The sequence below is a fragment of the Brachycentrus maculatus genome, unplaced genomic scaffold (genome assembly GCF_059751285.1).
Source record: "Brachycentrus maculatus isolate JH-2025_06_01 unplaced genomic scaffold, ASM5975128v1 h1tg000244l, whole genome shotgun sequence".
NCBI classification, from domain to species: Eukaryota; Metazoa; Arthropoda; class Insecta; order Trichoptera; family Brachycentridae; genus Brachycentrus; species Brachycentrus maculatus.
Window position 1 is genome coordinate 1,501,541 of NW_028280995.1, and position 21,594 is coordinate 1,523,134.

Consider the following 21,594-nt stretch of genomic DNA (forward strand, 5'->3'; position numbering starts at 1 on the left):
AAAAGGTTTCGAATTTTAAACAAACGAGCTCTTTTTTTTGATTTCATAAATTGTAAGTAAAAATACGCGTATTTACACACACACACATATATATATATATATATATATATATATATATATATATATATATATATATATATATATATATATATATATATATATATATATATATATATATATATATATATATATATATATATATATATATATATATATATATATATATATATATATATATATATATATATATATATATATATATATATATATATATATATATATATATATATATATATATATATATATATATATATATATATATATATATATATATATATATATATATATATATATATATATATATATATATATATATATATATATATATATATATATATATATATATATATATATATATATATATATATATATATATATATATATATATATATATATATATATATATATATATATATATATATATATATATATATATATATATATATATATATATGCAACGTTGTGACAAAATAACAAAGTATGTGAATAATTTTCGGAGATTTGAGATTTTGAACGAACGAACATTTTCATTTTTAGTATCTTATTATATCAATGTTTATATTATTGTCCGCCTCTGTAGTGTAATGGTCAACACGCTCGGCTACCGTTCTGGAGGTCCCGGGCTCGATTCCCAAGGGGGGTAAAATAAATAAAGGTGATTTTTTCACTGTAATATTTATTCAATATTACCATGGACTGGTACCTGAAGCGGAGGGCTGATCACCTTTCCTTCATGTGTAAACGATCAAGATAACACTGCATTAATATGATACAGTGCCCTATGCACCATTGGGGTGCGGATAAGGGTTTTATTATTATTATTATATTATATTATGTTTACAACATTAACATATACATAAGTTGGTCTTGTTGTAAGCTCTTTGATAAATTAATATCAAAAGAATCCTGACAGGCATTCGATAAAATATTGAAAATACTGTTTATTAACATAGAATATTTACGATTAATATATAAAGGCATATAACTCGTACATACGTCTTCGTAGGAAGCCTTCCATACTGTTGAAAGAGACGGTTTCTACTTCATTAATTTTCCCAATTCGATTTATATATGGTATCTTCATATTAACTTTTCTTGGAAATTCGTTTACTTTGAAGTAGCGTAAATCAAAGGCAGAAACAGAAATGAAAAATTAAGTGATACGTTGTACAACACAACCTGCGTTTATTTTAACCCAAACCAATAAATGGTGAGTAAAATTCATACAACGAATATACTTTTATTTTTATATTTAATTAATACAATATAATATATTTTAAAAAGGATACGAATACATTTTAAGCAAGTACCTCTTTTACTAAAATAACACTTATTTTTCAGTCTTTAAATATTCAAAGATGGAGCTAGCAGTTTTTTTTTATTGAATAATTCTGTTGAGAATATCTGACATTTAAAAATGTATAACCTAATCAATTGTACGAATTGGATATTGGAAGATAAAAACGTGACATTTTATTTGTATTGTATGTTATATATTTCTGAGAATGAGTACTATTTTTATGAAATAATTAGCGAGTAGATATAAACATTGAAACGCAAAACACACAGGAATGTTTTACTTCAAGGCGTTTCGCCGAAAATTCAATCGTGTTGGTCATCGTTACTTTCAACTTGTATTTGATTCGCTTATAAGGATTATAGTTTCTATAATGACTGTTTTTTGTTCGAGAATAATTATTTATAAAAATATAAAAAAGAATAGTCAAAGAACACTCAAATTATTTTCTATTTGCATAATCGTCTTATGTTGAAAGAATTTTCTTTTCATATGATATACTTTCACCTTCCCAATGCGTATCGTCATCTAAATGTCTAATTTACACATTTATTACACATCAATAAAGATGGATAAGAATATGGAAAACTGTGTATTAACAGGGCGTATGACCTGTTATAGGGTAGTTTAAGTAATCACTTTATACACGTGTAACATTCACCATTCTACCCATGGTTATCAATCACACTACAAGCTTCATAAATTGGATATGTGAATATAATGGACTTGTCTAGTATCCCGTATATCGCGTGAAACGAGATACTACTAGGTGATCGTCTCCTTTGAAGACCATCAAAGAGATGGAGAGATAGTTGGATGTTAGTATCCCAGGAGTAAAACTTTATAGAAAAAATAGATCTGGGGTCTAAAATAAGAAGAAAACGGAAGCAAGGTAAAGAAGATGTATACCCTGGGTCAAAAACTTATGAATGTGGATCCAATGTAATACTGAGTCGCTGTAATATATGATAAAAATAGTGAAGGACATTGGTAACAAAGTAGGACACAAAATGCCGAACCCTCTTCTAACGGAAGGCTGCTGATGACAGTCAACAGTCCGCCTTCTCCTGAGGAGTGCAACGTGGTTTCCTCCCAGCAATGAGCAAATGCTGAGAAATTCTTGTTTGGCCCACACTAGATTATCCCTCCTGTTACCAACACAGATTCAAATAAAACATATTGAATTAGCTAGAAGAAACAAAAATCCACTAAAAGATCTATAAACCTTGTACATAATAACAAAGGTAAATAATAAATGCTATTCCCATAAAAAAATAATGAGTCGCTGTTTAAAGCGGCTGTAGACAAAGTAAAAATTGGCGTGATAATTGCCAACCTTCCGCTTAAAGCAGCACAATAAGAAGAAGAAGAAAGTCATCATGTCATTAATTGTCCTTGCTCTTTTATCAAGATGTTACAATTAATTCAAGATCAGTGTAATAACACTTGACTAATTTATTAGGATGTCGGTTACACCACATTACTGGCAACGAGGTATGAATTGATGTCATCAGTCTCAACAATATTTCATCAATTATAATACAATCACACTACCACAGAGAAGTTGCATTGTAAAAGGGATCAGTTGGTTGACAATACAACTCTAATGCATGATTAGACAGTGCCAAATGCTATGATAATATTATACCATCCTTTGTTTTGCGTGAACTCATTTTGACGCTCTCCATATCATTCATCGTTCACTTAAAAATACCACGAGTAATACCACTTAAAAACTGTACTACACGACTACCAGTTTCAAAATGATTTTTATTTTATGAGGTAAACTTTATATCTTATGATGGAATGGTAATTTAAAAAATGGCAGTCTTGAAGTAGAGTTTTTTAGCGGTATTACACAAAATGAACGATGAATGATAAAGAGTGTTGCATTACTATACCACAATGTTAACAATGCTTTAAATGTTCAAAATATCATTTAAATATATTTAAAATTCAAAAAGCAATTGCTACATCAAATCATTAACTTATTTCAGTTATAATTTCACACCAGAAAAATAACTGGGTATAAATGATAAAGAGTAAAAAAATAAATATTAAAGAAAATATTTCAAATAAGAAACAGTAAAAAAATATTATATTAATGTTGACACATCAGTATGAAAGCTTATTTTTTTATTGAGTTACTACTCAATAAAAAAAGCTTCTTTTCATCTCACCAATAGATGTCTTTAGTGAAGTTCTAGTGACTCAAGAACAACGTTTCGAAATTGGTTAAAATATATTGAACTTCCAAGAATTTGAGTAGTGTGGTTGTCAATAATGGGTAGAATTGGTGAATGTTACAGTCTGTAAAGTGATCACTTAAACCAGCCTATGACGGTTGTCAGCACCGTAAATGCCCAGACTTCCGTATTCTTCTTCATCTTCGATGAGATGTCAAAAATTATAAGAAAAATTACTCAAATAATTGGGTACTCAAGTATTTGGACACACTCAAAATGTTGTTAGAATATTAAATTTAGACCACCAATTTATATGTACGACAAATCTGTAAGATTCATGCCGTATTTTCAGTGGAGTATGTAGATTGCGGTTTGGAATATGTTTTGCGAATCATCGTTTAATTTCTTGTACTCGAATATTTTAGACTAAGAAGAGAGTTACTGCATAAATTGAGAGTTACTGCATAATTTGAGGCACAAATTTACAAACAAAATATTGACTTCATCATAAGTATTTAGCTTTCCTCAAAATGAGCTTTCGAATAGGGGAAGGTCTAAGTGATGAACTAAACTCATGTTAAATAGATCAATAATATTATGAAAGGACTCTTCACAATAAGGCTTTCGTCGAACCAAAATAAGGCAATGTTTAAGGTCGAGAGCACTAAACGAAGAAACAACAATAATTATTATTGAACAATTAGACGATCAAATATTATTATCATTCACAAATAATACCACAAAGATGTTTCAAGCTTTTCTCAGTATTATTAATTTAAAAAAAAGAGATATTTGTGTTTTTATTATTTACACAACTGTCGTCAAGAAAAGGCGATTCCGTTGGCTTGGCCATGTACTCCGCATGCATCCTGAGAGCCTTAATCAAGCTTGCCTCTTTTACAAGGCATCAGGTTCGCGCCGCCCAGGACGACCACTGCTGACAATTCGTCGGCAGTTCTCGTCAGAACTTCGGGACGCGGACCTGACTTGGGAGGATGCAAGGGAGCTGGCAGCCGACAGAAAAGCCTGGAGACAGTTTGTGGACTCCATATGCTCCACCTAGGGAGCGGATATGGTTATTATTTATTATTATTTACACAAATATTTCAATTTCATACTATTTCTGTGAGCCTAAACGGCTCATTATTATCAAATTGTGGTAGCGGTATCAAGTTGTGGTAGAGTCGATTCGAACCGAGAAACTCTGACTTAAGAGTCCACAACACTAATCACGGGACCACAACCCGACACATGCAACGCATTTAAAGCATTACTTTGTGGTTAGTCATTTGTACTCTTATATATTTTTACAGAAATGTTAGTAATATTACTATTTGACCACTCACCGAGATTTTAATTTCTATCGGTTTAAGACGTACCCGTCTCTTCGTCAGGACAATCACTACCACAGCATGCAAACAATACTGCCCTTCACCACCACAGCACTATTATCACACTTAAAACTACACAAAATGTTTAAAGTGCTTAAAAAAACACATGCGATTTTCGTCGACCCAAAGACCAACATGCACTGGGCGTTGCAGCACAAACATGCATTAAGAACCGAGGTCTAACATGCACTAACATGTTTCAAGCTTTCTGAAATATAATTTCAACAATTGTCAAATTTAAAATCATTTATATGTTGTGTTTCGGGAAAATTTCGAGATAAACATTGAATAAGACACAGGTTAGAAATAGTTAATTATACTATACATGGTATCTTAATACTATGCGGTGTTAAAAATGATGCGAAATGCATCGAAACACGTATCATAATAAATTTTAAGAAATAGTAGTACCTATTGAACAAGTAAATTTCAATTAAAAATGGATAAATAAGATATTACCATAATATGACTGGCAAATAATAAATAATTTTGTATGCCTCCATAGAGTTTGCACATTTAGCTACCTTACTGGAGATTGAGGATTCAATTGCCGGGGGTTTAAAATAAATAAAGATGATTTTTTACTCTAATATTTGTTTGATACTCAGGACTGGTACTTGAAGCGCAGACCTTGGCTTCAAACAATTAACGATCAAGATAACACTGATTTAACGGAACTCAGTGCCCTATGCACTATTTAGTGCAAATAAGGGTCAGAAGAAGAATTTTATTAGTTATTTTAATGAGTATGCATCCAATATTTACTCAGTGCATAAATGTAAAAATGTTTTTTTAGTGCGTATATTATATTAACCCGCAAAATCTCAAAAACCAACATCAAATTATCAATATATCAAATATATCAAATACAAGTAAATCAAATATATCAAATATATCAAATATATCAAATATATCAAATTATCAATATATCAAATATATCAAATTATCAATATCAATATCAAATTATCAATATCAATATCAAAAACCAATTTCAAATTATCATTATTTTTAATGTAAATATTGGTACTGAGCTAGTCTAGGATATTAAATTCTAACGCACGTTCTCCAAATTATACACTTCGAAATAAAAACATGTAAATTATGAAAATATTTGCCTGTGAAATTTCATGAAATAATTGTCATAGAAAGTATCATTTAAATGCGGATTTAATATTCAGGCGGGAATATCACTAAGTATGCAGGCACAGCTATGAAAGCGGAATACAAATGATTTCATTGTTGATTTTCACTTTCAATTATGTTGACTCTTGGCTATGAAATATTTCACGAGAAAATGAATTATTTAAATATCTTACGAATTCTTGAAATCACAAGACATGCTGTTTGTTGTTGTAACTGAGTACAAGAGCATTCTGGTGCTATTTGAAAAGTATGTCTTTGTCTCACTATATAGGTCGGAATTCTTGGGCGTACTCATATAAAGAGTGTTTTTTTTTTGGAGATATTCAAATTCACATTTCCCGCAATAAATTTATGGAGGCACCCACCGTGTGGCATATTGCGCCATCTTGTTGAAACTGCAGCTCTGTCGCATCAATGCAATTCAACTGAGGCACGAAGAAGTCAGTAATCATGGTTCTGTAGCCCGCGATAAATTGATGGTGGCACCCGCCGTGTGGCATGTTGCGCCATCTTGTTGAAACTGCAGCTCTGTCACATCAATGCCACGTACGAAGAAGTTAGTAATCATGGTTCTGTAGCGCTCTCCATTGACCGCAACATTCTGGCTGGCATCGTCTTTAAAAAAATATGGGCCAATGATTCCACCTGCCCATAATTCACAACAAAGGCGCGTCTCGTCAAAGGCGTCTGGGTTTTCTCGACTCCTAATTCGGCAATTCTGCTTGTTGATATAGCCATTTAACCAAAAAATGTGCCTCATCGGCGAACAATATTTTGCGTAGAAAAAGAGGATCAAGCTGATTTTTTAGGCCCATTCACTGAATCTACGACACGCATAATCGTCATTTAGTCTATTCGTGGTGAACTAGCAAAACATTTTGACTACAAATTGACTGTCAACTGTCAAATTGACAGTCTGTAGAAACAATGATACTAGTTTAAAAACCAAACCTGTTAAAAAACATCCTATACATATACATACATGTATGTCGTCAAATAATATCACATGTTGAGCTGACACAGGAATAACAAAAATGTGAGGAATTGTTTGCAAAACAAAACAAAGAAATACAATATCAGAGCATAAAAAACTACTGTATTTTAGGTGTCCCAACTTGAGATGAAGCATTTATCGTTTTTAAACAAATAAAGATGGAAATCAACAATCACCATTCTGCCCATTATTGATCATCCGTATTGCATTAGTTTTTGAAACCTGTATATATATATATATATATATATATATATATATATATATATATATATATATATATATATATATATATATATATATATATAGATATATATATATATATATATATATATATATATATATATATATATATATATATATATATATATATATATATATATATATATATATATATGCAATTGTCTTCCACATGCAGGTATAATGATTGCTAATAATGGATATTTGGGTGTGATTATTAATGCACCGATAAATAAAACTATGAAATAGAATCAAATATGTAGAATTATCAAAAATTTCCATATTTCTAGGTCTTTTTTCAAATATTCGCCATCCCTGTGGTTATGATAATGATAAAAATGAATTTGTCAATTTGTAAATATTCGTAAAATAATAATACATATCACTCACTCCTTTCAAAAACGTCATATATAAAAAACTTGATTATTCAGGATTTCTTTTTTAAAGCTTAAAAATAAAATTAAATCTATTAAAAATAAATTTCAAGAAACTTATCAAACTTTTTATCATACAACAGATCTTTCTAGGTAAAACCTGAAGGTTTTTTCTCCATATTTAGGATATAAAAAAATATATATAAAAATAAATATATATATATATATATATATATATATATATATATATATATATATATATATATATATATATATATATATATATATATATATTTATATAAATATATATATATATATATATATATATATATATATATATATATATATATATATATATAAATATATATATATATTTATATATATATAGTTATATATATATATATATATATATATATATATTTATATATATATATATATATATATTTATATATATTTATATATATATATATATATATATATATATATATATATATATATATATATATATATATATATATATATATATATTTATATATATATATATATATATATATATATATATATATATATATATATATATATATATATATATATATATATATATATATATATATATATATATATATATATATATATATATATATATATATATATATATATATATATATATAAATATATATATACAATATATACCTTTTCTTCAAAATGTAAAAACAGCACATTCTGCCCTGTAGCGGGTAAATATTTAGTTAAAAATATGCCAGTTTTACTGGGTTAAAGTACATTTTTTGGGCATTCTGAAAACACACACAACTGAAAATTGACGATTTTTGATATATGACGTTGTTGAAAGGAGTGAGCGATATATTTCAACATATTTAAAGTTTAGTCTCTTTTTTGAAGAGGAACAGAGTAACTAGTATTAAGATATGTAAAAGTATAGATGTCTAAATTTAATGTATAAATGATTGTAACTTTATCAAAAAAATAAAAACAAAAATTTAAAATTTAAAATTGCTTCAATAAAATTGCTCCATTTCAGTTTTTAACCTTCAGAGTGTAGGCCGCCCTATTCAGTAATTGAACCTGGCATTGTATTTATATTTTGGCCAATGACTCCGAATCTGTTTATCTCGTTTTGTGCAAGCGACTTCGACATTGGCTTTCATCTGTCTTGACATGTCTCCGAGATCTCTTCCCGCGACAGAAACATTTATTGTTAGAAATCGGACCGGCTGAAGAGGTTCGGAATAATAAATTACCCTGCCAAAACATCGCGGTAAATTAGATACAAGATAAAATTCTAAAGTATTTTATATTTTAGAGCGTTAGGTGCAAACTGAGAACTCTCCGCTTTCAGAAAAGTTATTTAAATTTGCTGACTTTATAGCACAAAGCTTGTATTTTGAGTGAATCATTAGAACAACGAAGAACAACGTTTCAAGAATAACGGTCTTTTTTTAATTACCTAAAGTCCAAGTGACTCTAAAATCTAGCTACGGCTTATGCAACACCGTTTATCATGTCCCTACTCAGGCTTCAACTCTATAAGTTTCATAGCCTATGCCTACTTGTGAGTGGATTTACTCTTTATGTTCAAAGTTACTATAATTTCATGTAATTCATGAGTGAAAATTCTAGGCAAAAACACTCGCTATAGAATAACGTTTCGAAATTGGTTCATATATATAGAAATTCCAAGAATTTGAGTAGTGTGTTTGTCAATAATAGGTAGATTTGGTGAACGTTACACGCGTGTTAAGTAATCACTTAAACCAGCCTATGCGGTCGTCAGCCCCGTAAATGCCCAGACTTCCATACTCTTCATCATCTTTGATGAGATGTTAAAAAAAATAATATGAAAATAACTCCTGTAATTGGAGATAATCCAGAATTTGTGAACAAGCATTTGGACATAGTCAAAATGTTGTAGATAAAATTTTTGTTTTGTGTGGAAAATTCTGTGTTTGAATCCAATACCCCAATTGAAATAATAGTTTCGTTGTACAATGTTTTTGAATATTTAGGTTCTTTATTTTATGTGACTGGTATTAATTAACTGAGAAGTATTTTAAAACTTTTAAAAGTAGAAATAAAATCGCTATTAACAGTGATAATGAAATTCTCGCCGATTATTCCGGCGCCTAACCTAACTTTTAATTTGAAATATTTTAAGTGTTTTTCAAAAAAACATTTTTTAGTGGTATAATCTGAAGGAAAGTAAAAAGGGTGTTAAAACAAATTATAGTCACTCATGGTATGCTTGAGAATTAGTTTTTCTTCGCACGTTATCTCACTGTATATGTATATTCTTCGTTTCAACTGATATGGGAATCGATATATTGGATATACATACATTGAACATGTATTATATTATTAGGATGTGAGCCAACACTATAGGTTAGGGTCAAGCTTTATGTCGCAGCGCTGCTCATTGAGGGTTGAATAACTATTATTATTACGATTTCCGTTTCGCGGATATTAATTGATTAATTTATTTCCATATCTTGCATGGCATTTATTTTAGCATACAGCCCACTCCTTTCGACAAAGTCATTTATCGAAAATCAAAAAATTTCAGCATTTTGTGCATGTTTTCGGAATGCCCAGAAAATGTACTATATCCCAGCAAAAGCGGCATATTTATAACTTAATATTTACCCGGTACAGGGCAGAAATGTGTTGTTTTTGCTTTTTGACGAAAAGCTATTGTTGAAATGTTTTTTTTAAAAAATATACTTGATATTTTTCAAATAGAGAATAACTCTTCAGGTTTTCCATAAACAGATTTGTTGCACAGTAAAAAGTTCAATAAGTGGCTTGATATGTACTTTTAATAAATCTTATTATATTCTTAAACTTTGAAAACGATCTCCTGAAAAATCTTTTTTATTTTATTTACGACGCTGTTGAAAGGAGTGAGCGATATGGGAACCTCACTGAGCACAGCCCGTATCGAGGCATTCATTTACGACGTTAAAATAATTTCTTAACTTATTATTTAAATCAGAGGTTCCCAAACTCTTTTATCTCGTAGACCCCTTGCCTTACCTGATATTGATTTTTATCAAATTCATTAACTTCAAATGTATTTTGACAGCCGGTATATGTAGTGTTACTCACTTTGAACCACACATGTTAGGTTTTATACATTTATATTTTAAATTCAAATTAAAACATAGACCCCTTGCAAGTTATCATAGACCCCTGGGGGTCGATATAGACCACTTTGGGAATCACTGATTTAAATCATTTACATTTATTCCATGTATTGATTCGGCAGTCACTTTGTGGTAAAAATCTTTTAATTTTTTATTAAGTTTCACTTTGTAAATACCACTATTTCTTAAGATCTATTGTGACATGTGTTCCGATGCATTCAGCATCATTTTCAAACACACTTTTAAGTATATTATATTATCAACAATAATTAATATTATTGACAATTTTATACTATTTTGTAAACCTAAGCGGTCCGTTATTGTAAATAGGAATCAAGTTGTCGTAGAGATCGCTCAGACGAATGTGTGGCAAAACGATGTTTGATAGATGTTCGAATGATGAAATAAGGAAAGAATGTAAGGCTGAGATAAGCATTATCGATAAAATTAAGAAAGGTGTGTTGAGATGGTTTGGACATGTGGAGCGTATGAGTGAAGAAAGAACGGTTAAACAAATTTATGGAGCGAATGTAGTTGGAAAAAGAAGCAGAGGACGACCGAGGAAAACTTGGCACAATCAGGTATGTCAAATACTTGAAAGCGGCCGGGTCAGGAGTCGCAATAATCGTCGGGTATGTATGAGGAGATGCATGAATGTAGAAGAGGCAAAGAATGTTTGCAAAGACAGAGTGGTGTGGCGTTCGATTCTCTCTGCCTACCCCTGCGGGGAAGCGGCGTGATGGTTAGTTAGTTAGTTAAGTTGTCGTAGAGTGGGCTCAAAATTAGAAACTCTTATTTAAATTCTTCACCTCTAACCACGGATCACAACAGTTGTCTAATCATTTATAACGTAAACTACAAAAAAACACACAATAGTATGATATGGCCTGTCGTATTGAATTATGACATGACGCTTTCAGCCTCACTCGACCCATCTAAGTCCATTGTGTACCGAACTTGGTATTTCAGATCACAAATATTTCCAATAACGGTAATAGGCATATGAAACTTTTGTTTGTCGAGGATTTACATTTATTTTTTGGTTGTTCTACAAAAAGTGGTGAAGGAATTTGAGTTCCTATTTCTCCATTCTCACCCTTAGGGCGCTTGTTTACTACCCGAAATTATACGGAAGTTTACAGTCCGGCATGTCAGTTAGCGTTTTAAAACGATGATTGGCTTGTGCTCTTGTCCATATTTCTTCGGATCGGTGCTCTTGATCGGTGCGTGAACACGTTGCGCGTAAATTCAATCACGCTAAACTGTCGTAGTCGTTTTCATTTTTCAAAACCGGACTCCTGGACGGTGAAATCCCGTGAAGTGGACAAACGCCCTTAGACTATTTTTATGGAGAGGATTACACTTCGCAATAAATCTTGTAGTACAACATCGTAAAAACGCTCGATTCGGCTTTTTATTTAAATTAACAACATTTTGAGTGTGTTCAAATACTAGTTCACAAATCTGGATTATCTCCAATTAGGAGTTTTTTTACATTTTTTTTCATCTCAACATAGATGAAGAAGAATATGGAAGTCTGAGCATTAACTGGGCGGGGCTTACGACCGTCATAGGCTCGTTTAAGTGATCAGTTTACACACGTGTAACATTCACCAATTCTACCCATGATTGACAACCATACTGAAATTCTTGGAACTTCTAGATATATTGATCAAACTCGAAACACTGTGTTTGAATTGACTAGAATTTCACTACAGACATCTATGGTGAAAAGAAAGAAGATTTTTGTGGAGCAGAAACTCTTTCATTTGTTATGTGAAGTCCGAATCCTGGAATAAATTCACATACATAAATGCTTGAAAAAATCCTTTTCATTTTTATTTTTGCTTATAATTTGACAGTTTAATTTAATTTTATATAAATTCCTTATTATGATTCCATTTCTTAAGAAAGCGTTCCGGTCGCCTGATAATTAAATGAATTAATTAAATTGTTGGCATTAAAACGGAGGATCATTATATTGCCAAAGTGTCGTTGGAAAAAAGACATTAATTTCGTTCGCATCATTAAAAAGCGGCTGCTACAGCGAAGGTGGGCGGCGTGGAGGATATTTAAATTTTTTCAGTTCGATTTTCAAATAAACATTGAGCGAGGATAACCGGAATGGACGTTAGTGTGACCAGTATGACGGTGCGATTCTTAAAACATTCCATTAAAAAAAAGTACCTACCTAAATATAAAAAAAATACATGAATAATGAGCGGATACTTCCAATCATTCCTAACCATATACTACAGTAAAACCTCGAAAATCCTAACTCCAATAAAATTTTGATTTTTTTTTCTAGTAAAACACGCCAGTAAAAGACCAAAGAAAAAATTTATGCGCAATTCTGTACAAATAACATAGACAATCATAATTTTCAGAATGTTTTTTTTTTTACTGTAAACCACATTTCTCTACAATTATCACTAAATAAGAATGGGGAAAAACTTCTTCTAACCCTTATCCGCACCTGATGGTGCATAGGACACTGCATCGTATTGACGCAGTGTTATCTTGATCATTACTTACATGATGGCAATCACCAGTCCAGGGTTATATGAAATAAATATTAGCAGGTAAAATCGCAAATATTTATTATCACCCCCCTGGGATTCGAACCCGGGACTTCCAGCACGGTAGTTAAAGACGCTAACCATTACACCATGGAGACGGACACAAAAAAACAATGGGGTAAAACAATGTTTGTATTTTATTTTCAAACTGTCTAAACAATTATAGTAGTATTTGATTTTTTTTTGCCAAAATAATAATTATGAATGTGCTATGTTTGTGTTTAAATTGTCAGTGGTTTTGTTATTTATATTCGATTACGTATACCTTTAATTACTCACTAAAAAAAATAAACTGCTGCGAAAATTTAACATTTTAAATATCACTCACTCCTTTCAACAATGTCATAAATCAAAAAAGTTGATTTTCAGGAGATCGTTTACAAAATTTCAAAATAAAATAAAATGTATTAAAAATAAATATCAAACCACTTATTGAACTTTTTACTGTGCAACAGATGTTTTTCGGTAAAACCTAAATGTTTTTTCTACATTTGAAAAATATTTATTAGATTCAAAAAAATTATTAAACAGTACCTTGTTTTCAAAATTAAAAAAAAACAACACATTCTGCCCTGTAGCGGGTAAATATTAAGTTAAAAATATGCCGCTTTTGCTGGGATATAGTACATTTTCTGGGAATTCCGAAAACATGTACAACTGAAAATTGATGAATTTTTGATATATGACGTTGTTGAAAGGAGTGAGTGATATGGTACTTTTTTCTCCTTCCTTGTCTCATTTTATGAAAATTTTAATATTTATTAATAAACATTCCCAACTCAATTCATTTGAATATTGAGAACAAACATGCACAACAGAAAATTGACGATTTTTTATAAATGACGTTATTGAAAGGAGTGAGCGATATGAAGAATACGGCCGCGAGTCTATTCATTTCACAATGTTAAAAAATGTTCTAGGGTCAGAAATAACGGCGTCTTGGAATTGTAAACACGGGAAGTGAGCGGAGACCGCAGTAAATACCACAAGGCGCCACCTGCTTGCCGCGATGAGAACTAACACAATCCATCTACACTTACTAGCCCACTCGGGACGCGAATTCTGTAAACTTTATGGCGTCCTCACACTTAATGTTACTTCCCTGTCGATGGACAAATGGTGTTATGCAAAGATGTTATAACGTGATTAGAGTTTGTAGGAAATAGCTCTAGTTTCTATCGAAACAAGTAAATTTTTATTAATTAATACATTATTATTATTACTATTTATCAATCAGACGTAGCATCAGGAATTTTGCTGTACCGTAGAACGGGGCTACTTGAACTTTGATATATTACTTGAGCCCAGTACAAAAAAGATATTTAAATCTGTATTTGGTCTGCAATATTCAATTCAAACCCTTATCCGCACCTCAATGGTGCATAGGGCACTGCATTATATAAACGAAGTGTTATCTTGATCGTTAACACACGATGGAAAGGTGATCAGCCCTCCGCTTCAGGTACCAGTCCAGGATAATATTGAATAAATATTAGAGTGAAAAAATCACTTATATTTATGTGATCCCCCCTGGGAATCGAACCCGGGACCTCCAGAACGGTAGCCGAGCGTGCTGACCATTACACCACGGAGGCGGACAAAGGTCTACAATAAGGTCTACTATATTTATATATAAATACATATAATACATTCATTTAACTATTCATAAACATAGTTAACACTTTTTTTTTCAGACTCACCAAGCCACCTTATGTGTCTTGTCGGTGGAGTTCTTTTACATACGTATTTTAAAACTTTTTTTTACATACAAAATAAGATATTTTTTTACAATTTTCATAGTTTATCATTTACCCATTCCTTTATTTTGCTTTTGTTCCATATTTTATTTTGACTTCTTACATTATTTCTTTAAAAAAAAAACTCGGAACTATATATAGAAGTGTTCTACTTCCATATAATTATAATCTTTATAATAAGAACTGTATATTTATCATCACGATTAAAGTTTATTTTTTATGAATGTCTTTTTACACGTTTTTTCGCCCTATATTTTCCAGAATGCATGTAAGTGTACCATTTAATATTGCACAGATGTAAAACAACAGCAGCGTTAAACCATTATACGTACGTAGGTAAATATTTTTTTAATAAACTTCCTGAAAACTTAAAATCTATAAAAAGTTATCGAACCCATAAAACTAAAATAAAAAAAAACCTATAAGATTCACCCCTACCTACACTATTTTTTATAGGAATATTTTTAAATTTTTAATTTACTTTATTTATTAAAAAAAATGTAAAACGTGCTAAACACAAGTATCTACTTTATTAGAGAGGTAGAAACGCTTTATTTGAAATGTATTATATATTTACCAACTATTTTGTATTATTTAAATATGTATTTTGTAAAAAAAAAAAACAAAAAAAAAATTTCAAAATACATTCATATACCTAGGACGCAAATGTTATAGAGTCATAAAACGTACATTGATTCCACCGACTCAATGTCTAAACATGGACTAAGTAATTGGTCTAATTGGGGAATCCAATCGTATTACTCTCAAATTAAAAATAGCATGTCACTCACCATGTCCGGAATATTTAAATAATTAAATATCTCGCTAGCGTACAAACGGCGTGACTGGCTGCAGATGTTTGTATGTCTCTAGGAATTTTTCGTTTGCCAAAGAGCGGTGGGCATTTTGACAAATGGATGCATTCCAGGCAATAAATAATATATTTTCACGAGCTCACATATTCCCTCAAAGCGACATGGCGAAAATATTATTTTAAGACAGACTGATATCGCGATTTGTTCGAGTGTAATGTGCTCCCGTTCGGAGGTATGAAGTTTTTTTTGCTGCTTCTCGCGTTGTTCTTTGAGTCACTTCACATGTTTTTGACTCGGCTCGATTTCACTCTATACGATTTATTTTACTCGTATTTTTGTAATATAGGATGGCGCAAAATTATTGACCCTTTCAGAAGATGTAATAATTTTTACAAACGGCGTCGTACGTCAGTCAAATTTAACATTTGTGAACTAGATTGCTGCAGTGTACAAAGAAATTCAAGTTGGCGCAAAATTAATTTTCCAATTTTGTTTATATATAACTTTTTCTATAAATAGTTTTTTTGAGTTTGAGTGGAATTTTTATTTGGACTTTATTTTTTTAAAGTGGAAAAAATGACATCCGCAAAACATGTGTGCCCGTTTTATCAATTTGTTTGTTTACTGCAGCTGTCTAGTACACAAATTTTAAATATGATTTACATACGACGCCATTTGTAAAAATTATTATTCTTTTGAAAGTGTTATTAAAGAAAACACTTTTTTTTACCACTTGAGTTTATTTTATGACGACTAGTTTCGGAAGCTAAGCTTCCATCTTCAGGTCTAAATTTAAACTGTTTACATTTAGATCTAAAGATGGAGGCTTAGCTTCTGAAACTAGTCGTCTTAAAATAAACAAGTGGTAAAATATCGAGTATTTTTTAAAATAATATCATCTTGTCTTACCACAAAGTAAATGCCGAAACAATGAATAAAATATCTTCCGATAGGGTGATTCATTTTGTGCCAACTGTAAAACGACCTTTTATATAATATTTTACAAAATTATCTTTCTTAATTTGTTTGAAAGGTTCTTGACGGAAAAAGCATGGTCGTCTGCGACGTAGTAGGAATAAATTACCATGAACTTAAACTAAAATATTATGTGAATGATCGCGTGTAGATTAAACTACGAAAGCTTCGTTTGGAATTAAATTATATATATTTTTCTGTTACAGTGATTAAATAAGTATTTTGAAGTACCTCATTTTTTTCCTTGAATACCATTACAACTTAACAACGTCCTAATTTGTGTGTGTGTGTTTTTTTTGTTGTTTTTTTTTAAATATATATTGTAAAGGGTTGGAAAAGGTTGGTTATAGGGTTGGAAACAAAAGTGTTTGATGTTTTCGAAATTAATCGTATTCATAAAAGCTGTATCGCTTTTATTTATTTATTTATTTTTGGTTCACAAACAATGAAAAACACATAACGTGAATAAAAAACAGTGCAATATAAATTGTTGAAATGTTTTTCATCAATTAAATGAGAACACAATAAAGCAAAAAAAAACAAGTAGATAAAAGCACAGGTGAGATACATGCATATAAAGGAAAATAATAGAAATTTCGTCGTAAAAAAAGTAGATAAAAAAAAAAAAAAAGTAATGGAATAAATATAAAGTAAAAAAATTAAGCGAAATTTAACTAAGATGTATCTGAATTCCATTTAATTTCAGGTATATTAAAGTCACCTATTATTACATAGTGTGAATTACAATCTTTACACTGGAGATAGTTGTACCGAAAATAGTTGTGCTTTCTTAGAATACTTGAAAAATGAAAACGTGGAATACCGAATACTTGACTAAACAATGTTTTTATTCCACAGGATGATGAGAAGAAGTCGAAGCGGAAAGCTGGGAGCAGTTCCCAGCCCCAACCCGAGGAGTTGGCAAGGGTACCTGATCCATCGGATGCCAGCTTAAATGGTAAAACTTTTTTTTCTTTAAATATATAGGTACATACATACATACATATACGCCGATATTGCCATACAACTCAATCAATTACCGTTAAAATATGCTTACCAACAAACGAGAGCTTTACATACATGATTTAGAGCAGTGATTCCCAAAGTGGTCTTTATCAACCCCCAGAGGGTCTACGAAAAATTGCAAGGGGTCTTAGTCAGCGAAAAAAACATTGGGGGTCCATGTCATAGAAAAGGGGTCAACAACGCACAGTTTGTGTTGGCGCGGTACTCAAGATTCAAACCTTAATTTCTCTGGACTGAGTATTGATATCGTAGTGAATTTTGGCTTAATCTTCATACTATTGACATCTGTGGGAATAATCTCCAAGGAAAATATATTTTCATGCAGTTGAAATATTGAAAATCTATTATTAAAGCATCAGGTTCATCCCTCACACTAAAAGCATTTATTTTTTGCTTATTTATTTTATGTAACAAAAAGTAAATTTCAATTTGAATTTAATGAATAAATCTATAAAAGCTAACACTCTGTCTAGGTTCTAGAGTCTTATTTACTCTAGAAAAAGATTCGTTTTTACTACGATAATTTTTTTCCAAAAGTCATATTTGAATAATTCCTGTAAAAATTGATGAGTTTGTATGTATTGATTCAAATAAGCAATCATATTAACACGAGAGTATCGATGTATGAAATATTACCTACCCTTCTTATACTGCATTCGCCGTCAAGGACTGAGGAAATTGAAATATATCCCGTAGACGTAAAAGAAAATCTCCCCGAAGGAGCTCTCTTTAATCTGGGTACCTTGGCTTCTATGAGCACATATGACAAGGGAGAAAACAACTTCTTCACCGTCTTAAATTTATTCAATAAAATAATATCGCTTTCATGATTACAAAATTAAAGTTGTATGAACACAAAAAAAATATTCAAATTTTAATTACTTACTTTTTTTAATCAAGTACACCGAAGCATTTTATTTTATATCTTAAAAAAACTAAATTTAATTTGCCTAATAAACTATTTTTATCTCAAGCTATATTTTTTTATTAATTATTGAAGTACATGCGAACTAGTACTAAAGATAGGGGACATTACTTTTATTTAAATACCCTCCGAAAATAAGACGTAAAATAAATGCCTTAGATAAAAAACGACATAAATGTCTCTTAGTAAGTGTAGGTTGTAAAGCAAATTCAAGAAACCTGTTTCGACAAAAGTATAGCAGACATTTTTAACACATCTTTAAAGCTGTGAAATGACGGATTAATTTGAGAACTAGAAATGTTTATCGTGAAACGAAATCACATCTCGCAAATGCGAAATCATTCTTCTCTAGCCTTGTTAGTGTCGGCGATACGTGAGAAAATATATCACTCAACGCTCAAGGCATTGGCAGGCCCGTTGACAATCATATACAGTGCTAATCTTATTGAAGTATTTACGGCCGATTGCCAATATCTAAATTTAGACACAAGACAGCACTGGATCTAAATTTATTTTGTTACAGATGGCTATGCTAAGAATTGAAAAATGCCAAGTAACTAAACATCTTATTTATTGTTTCGGCATTCACTTTGTGGTAAGACATGATGAAATCGTAAAAGATAAACACTTGTTTTTTTACCAATTGAGTTATTTTTATTTTGTTAAAATAAAATAAATATAACCCAAGTGGTAAAAAGCACGTGTTTTTCTTTTACAGTTTTAATTAAATACCAATGTATATCATGCGATAAAGGTGCTATCTAAATTTTAATGACTAATTAAATATCGTCTGTAATAATTTTATTGTCTGCCTCCTTAGTGTAATAGTCAGCATGCTTGGCTACCGTTCTGTAGGTCCCGGGTTCGATTCCCAGGGGGGTGAAATAAATATATAAGTATTTTGTTTAATCTTCTATTTATTCAATATTACCCTGGACTGGTATCTGAAGCGAAGGGCTGATCACCTTTCCTTCATGTGTTAACGATCAAGATAACACTAGGATTATATGATGCAGTGCCCTATGCACCATAGGGTGCGGATAAGGGTTTTTATTATTAATATTGTTATTATATTATTATTATTATCATATATTTTTATATTTAACTCCAGAAGAATACAATTGTCGAAATAGTTGTAACTTTTACGCCTTTGGTATTCATTGATAGGACTAACTTACGATTGACATTTGAGACATATCATTGTCTTGCAATTTTGAAAAAAAAAATTGACAATTTTATAGATCAATGTTTGATTTGCGATAGAATATGAACTGCTTTTCTCGATATAAATATGGGTTAAAAGATCTCGAATTCAGTGGATCAATAATAAAAGAACACATTTGTATGAACACAAGTCTCGGCATTTGTATACTCGGAATAAATCTGGTATTTGGCAGTTAAGATCTTATTTGTTAAATTTTTTAAATGAATTTCATAATTTTTTATCAAACACAATTTACTTAAGTTTAAGTTTAGTGTTTTAAGGATTTTTTTACTGTTCATAAGTTTTGTCAGCCTCCGCGGTGTAATGGTCAGCATGTTTAGCTACCGTGCCGGAGGTCCCGGGTTCGATTCCCAGGGGGGGGTGAAAATAAATATTGGCGATTTAACACTGTCATATTTATTTACTATTACCCTGGACTGATTCCTGAAGCGCAAGAGTGATCACCTTGCCTTCATGTAAGTAATGATCAAAATAACACTGCGTCAATTTGATGCAGTGCCCTATGCACCATTAGGTGCAGATAAGGGTTATAATAAGTTTGTTAAATACTGAGTTTTTGTATTTTTTGGAACAGGCATTAAAGGGATCCTGAAGGGTTGGGACGAAGTGTCGGTCACTATCCATACATCCTCCTCCCCCCTCATTAATCTGCATAAAGTTTTTATTCTTAAAGGATATTTTGAAAAATTTTCCCTATGCGTAGATGACAAAGAGTCCCCCAGTACGCTGCGGGTGAATATGTTAAAAAAATGGTTTAGTGAAAAAATAAAATATCTTCCGCAAATATTCCAAAAAATCCACATTACTCGAATTACGTGAACCTTAGAAAAACAAGAAAATTAGTTGTCATTTTGGTGATTTCGCTTATCGTGTAGGTAAAAGCGAAAGAATTTTCTGTCAAAGCAGCGCGGAATTTTTGTCAAAAACTGTATCTTTTTTCGGAAAAAACGGTTTTATTTTTCGTAAAAAGAGAATGTTACGTTATTAAAAAAAAGAAAAACGTTTAACTCTACTGTCATGAATTAAAAAAAAAGTATCCCAATCTCGTAACTCCTCAAAGCAATTATCCACGAATGTTGTTTATGCTGACAGAGAAATGCCTTTAAAAAATGTCTTTTCGTTGGAAAATACTAACATTACCTACGTATTTACCAACATATCTTTTTTACGTGAAACGTAATTGATTTTGTTAAAAGGGATTTTTTGTTGGGGTATCTGTTTTAGAGTTTTTTCTATTTTCTATTAAATTTCCGCCTCCGTAGTGCAATGGTTAGCGTGTTTAGCTACCGTGCTGGAGGTCCCGGGTTCGATTCCCAGGGGGGAGTGAAAATAAATATTAGTGATTTTACACTCTAATATTTATTTAATATTACCCTGGACTGGTCCCTGAAGCGCATGAGTGATCGTCTTGCCTTCATGTTAGTAATGATCAAGATAACACTGCGTCAA

General features: G+C 30.9%; 1 protein-coding gene across 4 annotated transcripts in view; it reads left to right on the top strand.

The window, feature by feature from the left end:
- Eip63F-1 (Ecdysone-induced protein 63F 1) overlaps positions 1 to 21,594 on the top strand; it is a 127,536-nt gene that overhangs the window by 40,197 nt on the left and 65,745 nt on the right. For all 4 annotated transcript variants that reach the window (XM_088265215.1, XM_088265214.1, XM_088265216.1 and 1 more), the window contains one exon: positions 17,828 to 17,927. In XM_088265215.1, coding sequence (XP_088121341.1) covers positions 17,828 to 17,927 — 100 coding nt within the window. The remainder of the gene's footprint in view (positions 1 to 17,827; positions 17,928 to 21,594) is intronic.